Raw genomic sequence first — 13,081 nt, 5'->3', positions numbered from 1 at the left:
CTAATAGATGAAATCCTCTAACTTCCCTTGTGGGGTAATATGCAGTGTAGTTGTAGCCATATCAGCCCCAGGATATTAGAGAGACTAGGTCGGTGAGGTAATATTGTTATTGGACCAAACTTCTCTCCAATAAAAGAAGAGCTCTGGTGGCTCGAAAACTTGTCTCTTTCACCAACAAAAATTGGTCCACTAAAATATATTACCTCACCCACCTTGTCTCTCTGGTGGGGTAAGGTATGTGAGTAGCTCAGTAGCCCAGTTTAGTTTCAAACAAGTTTCTATTCTCTGTTGTAAATAATTTTATAGATTGGAAGGTTGCTGAGGACTGCTCCCATTTTTGCCCTGCCTTTAATTCAAGCTGCCTGCTTGGAACAGTATATTTTTAAGTAAAAGTTTGTTCTCTTTTATAAGTTATTATTCAGTAGGAGGTTTCTCAGCATTCTTTACTTTGCATAGAAAATTAAACTTCAAAAATCAATAAAAATATCCGTGTTACATAGCCAATTTTATTAGCCAAACCATTTTTTTTATTTTTTATTTTTTTTAGGTCTTGCCTTAACTTTTATTTTGGAGAACAACTTTAAGCCTGAAGCAGGTGCAAGACCCAGTGTGTCCAAAATTGGTATATTGGTCACAGATGGAAAATCCCAAGATGATGTCATCCCACCTGCTAAAAATCTGCGTGATGCTGGTGTTGAATTGTTTGCTATTGGTATGTATTCTAACGTATCTATTTATTGCATTTTATTTTTTATAAGTCTCTGATCTGTTCTATCTATTGTGACAGGGTCGGGCCAGATGGCTACAGGAGAGTAATAGAAGGCAGATATATTAGCCCCAGGTTAAGTAGGTCCCTTTTCACTGGGTAAGGTAACAGGGAAGGTTACAATCAGGAACAATCAGGAACCTTCTGGAGACAATTAAGACAGACAGGCTGATTAGAACACCTGCAGCCAATCAAGAAGCTGCTAGAATCAATTAAGGCAGGCTAATTGGGGCACCTGGGTTTAAAAAGGAGCTCATTTCAGTTTGTGGTGCATGTGTAAGGAGCTGGGAGCAAGAGGTGCTAGGAGCTGAGAGTGAGAACGCAGACTGTTGGAAGACAGAAGAGTACGAGCATTATCAGACACCAGGAGGAAGGTCCTATGGTGAAGATAAAGAAGGTGTTGGGAGGAGGCCATGGGGAAGTAGCCCAGGGAGTTGTAGCTATCACACAGCTGTTCCGGGAGGCACTCTAGACAGCTGCATTCCACAGGGCCCTGGGCTGTAACCCAGAGTAGAGGGCGGGCCCGGGTTCCCCCCAAACCTCCCAACTCCAGGTCAGGCACAGGAGGAGTTGACCTGGACTGTGGGTTCATGAAAACGGCCAAACTGGGGGCCGTTGTGAAGCTCCAAGGCGAGCAAATCTGCCAATAAGTGCAAGACCCACCAAGGTAGAGGAGGAACTTTGTCACACTATCTAGTATATTTATAAGGGTCCTATCGTGTTTCTATCTGGATTAAGCATCAAAAATACTTTGGAAAATTTTAACTTTTTTCAGTATCCTCTGACTATTAATGTAACTGGCATTTTAGGAGGATAAACATATGCTAGTTATCATCAGAATATTGCAAAGATGTCAGTAACACTTGTAATACTGGAAATTAACCCTTGTGATTAATTATAACTACCTGTAATTAACAGCTTGACTGTAGGCCTGATCCAAAGCACACTGAAGCCAGTGAAATGGGGAAAGACTCCATAGACATCAGTAGGCTTTGGCCAGGCTGCATGGCTTAAACGTTACACCGATTTCTTTTGTTGCAAACATTTTCCTATTTTGTCTCTCCACTGTAAGGTGTGAAGAATGCAGATATAAATGAACTCAAAGAGATTGCCTCTGAACCGGACAGTACTCATGTCTACAACGTTGCTGACTTTAACTTCATGCACACCATTGTAGAAAGTCTTACGAGAACAGTGTGTTCAAGAGTGGAGGAACAGGAAAAGGAAATCAAAGGTAAATAAGAAACTTTGTTTGATCTTGATATTATACCAGCAAATCCAATTTTAGAATAGAGACAGTTTTGAACTGGTTTCTGACATTTTACTCTTTTTACGTATATTTTGCTACCAGGATACCACATTATCAGAGAAGGTATTTTTTTTTATGTGTATTTCATGCGTATACTAATATCTTTTGCTTAGTTCCATGATAGCAGTTTGTCTTTTGTTGTTATAGTGTTAGGTACACAAAAAAAAGTGCATTCATTCTGCTGTAGCTATCACCAGTGAACAGGTAAAAAGAGGGTATTTTTCGGTGTACAGGTTTGGGGATGAATCAGAGAAGGAATAAAGCTAGTTAAGGCTGTGCCCTGGTTTCCATTCTAATCCCTTGTTTTCTTAGTCTCATAACTTTGCCAAATGTTCACCCTTCAATTTGAAGTTTCCCAGGCTTGGTCTCTACATGAAGTTGAACTTTTTTATTTTTATTTTTTAATCTCTGAGCAAAAAAAAACCAACCCAGCATTTTGGAGTATGAGGAAAGGTTGTGGGGATGGAAAAATTACAAGTACATAAAAATTCTGCTGAATCTTAGGACCTTTTGAGCAGCTGAAAATGCTAGGGGTAGAATGTTGAAGTTCATCAGAGAAATAGCCCTCCTTGAGAAAGTACCTTTAGAAATGTTCCAGAGAAATTGATTTGAATTGGCTGAGCTGTGACCCTTTAAAATCGTATGCAGCAGATGCAAATGCCAGATGCATTTCCCTAAGCTTATGGAGTGCCTCACTGAGGAAGGTTACATTGCACATGAATCTGAAGCTGTCTTCTGAAAAGATATTGCATTAGTAGGCTTCTCTCTTCCTCCTGGATCCCCTAAGAATTACACAGGTGGTAGGGGGATCTGTGACTGGCCATGGTCTGTATGTGGGGGGAAGACATGGCCATCAAAGGACTCATGAACCAGTGAAGTATCTCGAGGGGTGTGGGGGGGCAATGTCTGCTGAGTGTAGCTCCAGGGTGCCTTGTCAGATACCATCCCACCTGCAGACCTTCCAAGGAGTACAGGGGACGGGCTCTCTTACTGAGTTCTTTAGCAGGTTCACAGCTATGGAGATTCCTGGCTGATTCTGGAACTTGGGGAGAGGGTGTTTGGAAGCACCTGGGGAGGGAGTGAATACATGGAAGGCCAGGCAACCAGGGAAGCTTGGGAGAACCATTGCAGTTGTAATAGCATTTGTGCTGAAACCTTTGTGTGTGCTGCATGTAAAGTTTTCCACCTAAACCAATGAGGCCTGGTCCCACTGAGAATTGTATATGTATTATTATTTTTATTATTTAGTTAGTTAATATTAAAAACTGCCTAAATAAACATGCCCTCTCCAATTAATTCAGTTTCTAATGATGAGAGATCTTTGGGAACTCAGCAATGAGAGCAAAAACAAATCATTATTTTACAGGAGTAAAAATAATTTCTTTATATTATCTCATATATAGGAACATTTGTTGCCACTCTTGGAGCTCCTACTAATTTGGTCACATCTGAGGTAACAGCCAGAGGATTCCGTGTTAGCTGGACCCATGCACCTGGCAAGGTGGAAAAATACAGAGTTGTGTACTATCCCACTAGAGGAGGCCAACCAGAGGAGGTAATGGAGGGGAAAATTTTCAGTTACATGATTGTGAAAACTTCTAGTAGACATAATAGAAAGAATTCACCAGTTGGGAATGAGAGCACTTGATCACAGGCCTGATGCTGCTTCCATTTAAGGGTACATCTACACAGTCAGTGGTAGCCCATGACAGCAAGTCTCTGAGCCCAGGTCGACAGACTCAGACTGGTGGGACTTGCACTACTGCACTAAAAGTAGCTGTGTAGACAGAACTTTAAAATGCAACTTGGGCTGAAGCACAGGCTCTGAGGCCCGCTTCAGAGCCTGAGCTCCATTTCAAGCCACAACGTGTACACTGCTATTTTTAGCTCGGTAGCGTGAGTCCATGAACCCAAGCACATTAACTCAGGCTTGGAGGCTTGCTACCACAGGCTGTGTAAACATGCACCACAGTCTGTGATTACATTGTTCAAGGATAGGACCTAAAATCCAATAGGTAAACTGTGTTTTTATTTATACATCAGCTTTCCTTGTTGGACCAACTCTGTATGATGCTATTTCAAAGGATGCAGGACCAGAAAGGGGCAGAAGGGATAGAGTTTGAGCTTTGGAAACATAACTTATTTTAAAAAAACCCACGGATGTAGAGTTGGGAATCTGGCTAAAGCTGACCAGTACGGGGGCCAGATGGATATTTATTATTTGTGTAGCACCAACAGTTCACTAAGTGCTTTGGAGGTAGTGTGAAAACAAGGACACTGCATGAAAAAGTTTACAACTTAATCAGACAACTTTCAGAACAGGATGGGAAGGGTTGGAGAGTGGAGACAGGACAACAAAAGCAATATAATGAAAGGGTGAGGTTAAATGCGTTTTATTTTTTGAAGATATTTTGTTTTATTTTGGGGATTTTGTTGTCGTGGTGTGTGTGTGTGTGTGTATGTGTGTGTTTACACAGGTATGTGCATGCAGTACTATAATGAAATTTTGAATTACATAATAAATATATCAGAAAGTGACACCTCAGAGACTAACAAATTTATTTGAGCATAAGCTTTCATGATGCATCCGATGAAGTGAGGCTCACGAAAGCTTATGCTCAAATAAATTGGTTAGTCTCGAAGGTGCCACAAGTCCTCCTTTTCTTTTTGCGAATACAGACTAACACGGCTGCTACTCTGAAATGTATCAGAAAGTGTCCATTAATTTCCATTATGTTAATTGTATTTTTAACATTTCCTTTGATCCAAAGTGCTGCTTTGTATTGCCTTAAGACTCCTCGTTATGCATATTTTTGCCATTCTGTTTCCTGGCTACTGTACTGTATACTAAGATACAAATGTCATTTTTGCCCTGTTAAACATAGATAGATTAACATTTATGTATCATGCCAAGGACTGTCTTAGAAATATGACAGATAAAACAAACTGATAAGATGGATTAAATAGTAATAAAATTAATTTATTTTATACTTATTTCATTGCATTTTTCCCCAAACAGGTAGTGGTGGATGGAAGTGTATCAACAGCAGTTCTGAAAAACCTGATGTCTCTAACTGAATATCAGATAGCTGTGTTTGCTATATATATAAGTGCTGCAAGTGAGGGCCTCCGTGGTAGTGAAACTACACGTAAGTATCCTCACTCAATTTGTTATGGACCTGACTCAGTAATACTGAACGCTGCGTGAGTAGGCACTGCTCAGTGTGAGTAAGGGATGCAGAATCAAGTCTTTTTTTCTCTTCAGCTCTTTTTATTAGTAATGTCTGACATTTATTTATTAGATTTGGGCCTGAACTAAAGACTTGGGTCCAAATTTTCCCAAACTTTGAGCCAGTTACATTCTCTCTGTAATGGGCCAAACCAAGCCTCTAAATCAGTGCTACTCAAAGTGGTGGTCCGTGGACCGATGCCAGTCTGCGAGGCATCGGCTGCCAGTCTGCGCGCACATTGGAAAAAAAAATCGCCGGTCCCCCACCTCAGATAGCTTGAGAAGCACTGCTCTAAATCATAACACTCCTAGACTTTGGAGCAGTTTGGATCTGCGGCTGGATCTAAACTTTATGGCTTAGGCATACAGCCTTATTTCCACTTTTTGGCCTTAGTTCCTTAAGTGATGATGGGAGGTTCAGTGGATAGGGGACTGTTTGTGACTGGAGAGACAAGTGTTTAATTTCCTGCTCTCCCACAGACTGCCTACATTTCCTTGGGAAGTGACTCTGACTTTCTGTGCCTCAGTTTCCCATCTGTGATAATTGTACTTCCCTACCTCAGGGATGTTGTAAGGATAATTACATTTAACACTGTGAAGTATTCAATAAGTAGTTCTATAACACCTTGTTAGGAATAGGTTAATTTCTGATTCAGCGGGAAGAGTGTCACATACTGAGTCAATAGCATCATTTCCTGTTGCACCTGGTATTCCTTTGAAGTCACCCTATTCAAGTTCTGACTAAGCCCAGTCCTGCTTATTTTCTGAGATCCGATCAGATCACAGCCCAAGGTGGTGTGGCTGCAAGCGTTATATAAACAAATCTTTGAGTGTCATAAGTAACAGTCTGAAATGTGTAAGTATTAATCACTCCAGGTTATAAAATATTTGCAGTTTGGAAGTATTTTTCACGATGCCAGTTGAAATCTGTGAAAAATTATACTTTACATTTTTTACCTTTTGTGACACTGACAAAATTAACCACAAATGTGAAAACTATCATATTTGTGTATATAGTACATTAAAAATGACCTTACAGTAGTATGCTGTTTAGATAAATATATTCAGTGCCATAAATGCATAAAATACAGAAAAGTAAGAGAGGAGCCTATCTTTTAATCACTTTGAAAAATGCAAAATAATTATCAAATGTATATTTATTTGAAATTCTTGAAAATTTCTTATACCTATATTTATTCTAGCTACTTTCAAATTTCCTCTTAATGTAATTTTTTTCAGTTATCGGCATTATTGGGTGTCTACCCCAGCTGCAGATTAACTTTGTCTAATATGCTCTTAAAGTTTTTACATTTGCAATTAATTTTAATTTGAAAATTGTAGCAGAAGCGCTCTCTCCTTCTTCCCATCTTTTTGTCCCCCTTCTCTCTCTCTCTCCTTATTATTTATTACTTGTTTTATTGGAGCACCTAGGAAACTTAGTCATGGACCAGGACCCCATTGTGCTAGGTTCTGTACAAACCCAGAACAAAAAGATTGTCCTTACCCCAGAGAGCTTACAGATAAGTATAAACCAAGAGACAACAGACAGAAATGGACAGACAAGGTAGTACAAGGAAGCAATGAGATAATATTGGTCTTCATGATGGACAATGGTTCCAGCACACCAGTACCCTATCTATTATCAAACTTTTTGTAGGCATCACCAGAAAGGAGAGTTTTAAGGAGGGCATGGAAGGATAATGAGGTAGCTTTGCAGTTGTTTATGGGGACCTCCTCCCAAGCATGAGGCGCAGCATGGGGGAAAGGATGAAAGTGCTTGTTTGAAAACTTAACAAGTGGCCAATGAAGACTGGTGTCATGGGCAAATTGGAGGCAGGAGTCAATGGCTCGATAGTGATTGAGAGATGGTAGGGAGGGTGAGGATAGGGCATGAAGGGCCTTGAAAGTGAAGACAAGTAGCTTATGTTTGATACAATAGAAAAGGTAGAGCCAGTGGAGGGAGTCAAAGAAAGGGATGACATGGTCAAAGCAACAGGCTAGGAAAATGATCTTAGCAGCAGCATTTAGAATGGATATGAGCTGGGCAAGATTGTATTTGTCAAGGCCAGAGAGAAGGATGTTGCAATAGTTGAGATGTGAGCCATTGCTGGAAATGGCCCAACTTGATTATCATACACATTGTAAGGAGAGTGATCACTTTAGATAAGCTATTACCAGCAGGAGAGTGGGGTGGGGGGAGAGAAAACCTTTTGTAGTGGTAAACACCCATTTTTTCATGCTTTGTGTGTATAAAAAGATCTTCTATACTTTCCACAGCATGCATCCGATGAAGTGAGCTGTAGCTCACGAAAGCTTATGCTCAAATAAATTGGTTAGTCTCTAAGGTGCCACAAGTACTCCTTTTCTTTTTGCGAATACAGACTAACACGGCTATTACTCTGAAACCTGGCAAAATAGAGGGCTATTCTTAAAAGTTAAAGGGAACTTTTCTTTAAAAAAGAAACCCAGATTAGTTCTATGCTCCAATGGCACCGCCATAATTTAATGTGTCAACATGTTCATCCCCTTTAAGGACTTAGTTCAGCCTACTTAGTCACACACTCCTGACTGATGTGCAGGGCTAATTAAGGCAACCCAGGACCCTAGGCACAACCCCATATTAGAACACAGTCCAGCCTTCTGTTGCTCCTCTTGACCTTGTCCCCTCACCGTGAACATGCCTCCCACACATTGCGGGGGTGAAGAGGTTATTGCCAGGCAGAATTTACCCCCTAAAAATTCAGTGCCCATGTGGCTACCTATGTGGCTTACCCCTAATGGTGGCTCTACTCACTCTCCACCGCCAATCCTCTCCCCCATGCAGATCTAGAAGAGAGGTGGGGTGGGACCTGTGCATGGAGCAGTTTGGTCCAACTATATTTGTTAAACTGTTGAGGATTCTCCCAAGGGAAAGGGTAGAAGTCCTTGCTCTTGTAGGATTGAAAATCTGACTGGGGCAAAATACTAGAAATGTTCTGTAAGAACAACCCAACCCTGTCTGGGGACTTGGATAGATGACAAAGCCCTTTTCCCAGCTCTCTAATTCAGAGATCTTTTTATAGCTCTTTGTTATTACGTCAAACAGTGTTTCCAGTGTTTACTCTGCTGGATTTCTTTGTGTTTCCGATAGTCAAACAAAATTTTATGAAATGTTAAGCAAGTTTTTTTAGATGCAATTGAAAAACATGTACCTCTTTCTGTCACAGTTGCTTTGCCTACAGCATCAAATCTGCAATTGTATGATGTGTCACAGAGCAGCATGAGAGCAAAGTGGAATGGAGTAGTGGGTGCCACTGGTTATATGATCCTATATGCTCCCCTCACAGAGGGACTGGCAGCAGATGAAAAGGAGGTGATGTATTTAGCTTTCATTTGGATTCTAGCTATTCAAAAACATAACATTTAAAGAACAAAATGTCAGATGGTCCTTAGCTTCAAATCTTGTCTATTTCCTAGCTTTTAAAGTACCATACATGTTACTGACTTTCTATGCAAACTGCATGCCAAGTAGTTATTTTTAATTTTCAGTACTTTCAAATTTGTCCTCATTAGAACAGAAGAAATGCCACAAGTTATAGCTGAGATAAAGGGAGTCTCTTGGACTCATGAGGCAATATTGTATCATAGCATGAAGGCAAAAATGCAAACACAGAAAAAAAGAAAGCAAAACACAAATGACTTGATCTTTCTGAAAAATGGATTTAGAAGATCATGAAGTTTTAGTCTTTTTGCTTACAGTTGGACTTTTAAAAAAGTAAATCAACTTAAATTAGTAAATTTGACATTTCTACGTTTTGTTTTCATTCTAACTTTTATGTTTAATAAATGTCTAAGGTTTTGTTTGTTTTGTTTTTAAAGTTAGCTTTAGAAAGAATAAAACCATTAATTTTAAATGTGAATAACTCTGAGTAGAACAAGAATGACAGAGTAAGGTACAGTTCTCGAGTAGATAAAATGATAGGCAGAATATTGTGCTGTCACTAGAAATATCACTGGATTTTTGGAAATCGCTAATATAGTGTTAGTGCAGTCTTAGGGCTAAGATTTAAAATTGTTTTATGCTCCATTGACTGTATATGAAATTAAGAGTATTTTATATAAGGACTCACTGACAGCAGGCAAATGCATGCAACATTCTGGAAAGGGTGTAGGAAGCCACTGAGAGCTCGAATAGACTTGTGTTCTTTGCAGAATGAGTAGCTATGATCAGGTAGCCCTCTTGAAAATGGGGCCTCATTGAAAGCTAGCTGACATCAGCAAAACTGAGCCTCACCCTGTCGAAAGATCTTTCAATCAATAAATCAGCCCTGTTAATGCGGCACCTACTGAAGGAGCTCAAGGGGAAAATGGTACACACCTGAAATAGCAAAAAGCAAAACCAAGCCTCAGCCTGTAGACAGACTTCTGATTAATGAGGCAGAGTCCTTTCCCCTCATTGCAATATTCTCACTTCAGCAGTCATTTGGAGGCCATTAGTTTCCACTGAGCTGGTATAAAGATTCAACAGTCTCTTAGGCATAGATGCATATTGAAGAGAGGTTGAGGGCCGTTTGTTCTGCTGCAACAGAGGGCTATTGTGTTATTGCTTATGTTACCTTTATATCCGCTCCACCTTCATGTTAGGCATTTCCTTGGGGTGTTTGCCTTTTAGACAATTTTAGGTATTTCATTGCTCTATGCAATAACAAAACTGTTCACTGGCCCAAGTTCCGTGTTCAGGTACAGCTGATCAATTTCTTTGAGTCAACACAGAGCAAGATTTGACTCTACCAATTTCCTGTTTAACTACAGTGCTCAGAAGCCCCTGTTGAGCAAAGCACTTGAGCACATGCCTAACTTTAAGCACATGAATAGTGCCATTGACTCTCAAAGGATTAGTTGTGTGCCGAAAGTTAAGTGCTCTGCTGAATTGGAGCCTAAATGGGCATATTGTAGCCCTTTACTTTTATTCAGTTTTATGGCATTTACCAGCTCTATAAAAATATGCTCTGTCCCTATTGAATATACTTTTCTCCTATACAAAAATGCTCCTGGCTTGTTTTTCTCCACTCATGAGCTAGTTTAGAAATAATGTGTCTATTATTCATATTACCTTTAGATGAAAATTGGAGAGGCCTTGACAGATATTGAACTGGATGGATTATTGCCTAACACAGAATATACAGTCACAGTTTATGCGATGTTTGGAGAAGAAGCTAGTGACCCCCTGACAGGACAAGAAACAACATGTAGGTCAGACACATCTGTATTCACTATACAGCAGTAATAAAACTCCAGGAGGTCTTTGTATGTATGAAAATAGATCTCAGATTTTAAAATCTGTATAGAGGAGTAACTGAGAGGAGATCATACTGTGCATTATGGTTTGGATGAGTTCAGTTTCCTGCTGCTGCTATTTAATTTAGACAGAGTACTGTATATTATAGGACCAGGTACAGTATATAATTCTCCACAAAAGAGCATGTTTTCCATAGACCAGATTCTAATACCTTTACTTATTTGGGTAGTGTCTTGTGCTGCTGATAGCCCTATTGATTTCAGTGGAACTAATTGCACAGGAAGATACTACTTAGCATGAGTGAGGGTGGCAGAAGCTGGCCATATATTATTATTTTATTTTATTACCTAGGACTACCTTGTGGTTTTGTGGCGCTGCCCTGCCTTTTCCCTCCCTTTTTTCTCTCTCCCTTTTTAGCATCTTGTTCCCCAGGGGGTCCAGGAATGAGTAGCACCAGCTCTTCCTCGCTCACAAGCACCACTATTGAGAGCAGTCTTTGTGCAGCTGTACAAGTGGGAAGGGAAGTGTCTTGCTTTCCCCTTGGGAAGGGTTGCTCTCAATCTGACACATGATACCAGATTCTGACCGGCCACCTTTTAAAATGAAAACTAATGATCTGATTAGACTTCGTTTGCTGTGAGGACATTATTAGTATCAGCTATTTACTTTTCTTCTTCAATTAATATACTTAGTTATTATTTACGTATTACCGTTGGGGCACATAGCTCTTCACAGACAACTGTACAATCTAGAACAGGTAGCTAACACAGCAAATTAAGACATCAGATGGTTGGGGATGTAAGGGAATAATACAGTGAGAAGATGGAGAAGGCAGGGAAGCCCTCTGATAAGAGAGTAAAGTTCACTTGGATCATAACAGAGGACTGCAAACCAAAGAGATCCAGAATTAATAATACTTGAGGCACCAGGAAGGGACCTGTGAGAGGCCAGGTGGCTGTTCTTGGACCATTGTTGTTTCTCCTTTGTAGGTGGGAGATTGGTTGATGGGATTAAAAAGAGCACATGTGCCCCCAGGTAACTTCCTGTAGGTCCTTCTGTTTTTTCTGTTTACAACAGATCACATTTATAACAGGTTGTTGAAATGTGGGCTTCAGGGTGCATGGTCCCATTCTGTTTTCTGATCCTATCACTTACTTTTTCCTTTCAGCCACAGGTATCGCTAGCTCTCAGTACAAGCACCAGGGTGGTCTTTGGCCAGTGCTGGTATTTAGTTGCTAATTAAGGGTCAGAACCTGCCAAAGTTCAATGGGGGGATGAGGGCTCCCCGTCACCAAGAACAGCATCTTCCAGCTGAACGCTGCTATATCTGGGAGAGAAGGCAACAGTAGCCCTAGTGCGGGACAGAACCCCTTTTGGAAAAAGGAGCAGGAGGAGCCTCCTGCAGAACTAAGGGTTGGAGAGCACCCTCATTTATGATAGGTAGCATGTTTTTAATAGGCAGTAAATGCCAGGCAGTCCAGGTTCTGTTCTCTCCTTGCTTTACTGGATCTGCATAGATCTGTATGCCTGCTCCCTGCACAGCTTCTACCCATGGGACAGAATGGAACCCAGAAACGGCGACAGTACCCGCGCCCTCCCCCACAGGGGAGGGGAAACCAGGAAGCAGACTGTGACTGTATATGTAGCATAGTCCCCTCTTCCACCCCTTTACACCAGCCAATCAGTATACAGCGGGAAGAAGGCCTTAACTGCTTGGAGAACACTCCATTCATATGTAATCTTGCCTACAGAGGAATCGCCTATGTAATCAGGGACAAATGTAATAAGTGTTGAACAGCTAGCAGCTCTATCGATCTTGTCAGTTCCCTTTGCCCAAGAACTGGAGAAATCTCTGGTCAGATGTTCCATTAGACTTATGGAAGGCTAACTTTCACCTAACTTTCTTATATGCTGAAGAGAAACCATCCTGAATTCACTTAACTTCTTATCTTAGAAACCTTTTTCCCTTTGCTAAGGTCTTTAAAAAACAAACTGGTTTTTGTCAGTCCTGAAACTTCCACAATAAGTTAAGTATTCTGTGAACATATACAGTGTGCATTTACCCTTCTGCTGAACTTGGATTAGGAAAATATGAAGGTAACGTAATGGATTTGTGAATGAAGTTTGGTGTTAACTAAAGCTGAACTAATAATAGAAATGTTTTCACTAATATTCATTTGAATTTACCATGTTTTCCATCCTTTTGTTTTCACTTTCTGCAAATATTTGACTGAGCTTCACTAGCATAAAAAGATGTGAAAAATGAATTTTGATGTCAAATATTCTCCATATATGAATTGTTATGGTGTATTTGCATTTAACACTTGCAATTCCCTTTGTGGTTAGCTATAAACATCACCCAGCATTGTCTGTTTCTTTATTAGATGACTTTTGAAACTACCATATAATCATTTAAAAGGTGCCATTTCCACTAACAAACACATGGAGCACAGATACAGTTAACACAAATCAATTTACAAATCCAAATGCACAGGTGAG

General features: G+C 40.3%; 1 protein-coding gene across 1 annotated transcript in view; it reads left to right on the top strand.

Moving 5' to 3' along the window:
- COL14A1 (collagen type XIV alpha 1 chain) overlaps positions 1–13,081 on the top strand; it is a 167,747-nt gene that overhangs the window by 42,071 nt on the left and 112,595 nt on the right. Inside the window, exons 7-12 of the mRNA XM_077808839.1 lie at positions 548–712; positions 1,839–2,000; positions 3,479–3,630; positions 5,095–5,224; positions 8,511–8,656; positions 10,403–10,532. Coding sequence (XP_077664965.1) covers positions 548–712; positions 1,839–2,000; positions 3,479–3,630; positions 5,095–5,224; positions 8,511–8,656; positions 10,403–10,532 — 885 coding nt within the window. The remainder of the gene's footprint in view (positions 1–547; positions 713–1,838; positions 2,001–3,478; positions 3,631–5,094; positions 5,225–8,510; positions 8,657–10,402; positions 10,533–13,081) is intronic.

The sequence above is a fragment of the Eretmochelys imbricata genome, chromosome 2 (assembly GCF_965152235.1).
Source record: "Eretmochelys imbricata isolate rEreImb1 chromosome 2, rEreImb1.hap1, whole genome shotgun sequence".
NCBI classification, from domain to species: Eukaryota; Metazoa; Chordata; order Testudines; family Cheloniidae; genus Eretmochelys; species Eretmochelys imbricata.
This window is presented reverse-complemented; position numbering and strand designations above follow the sequence as displayed.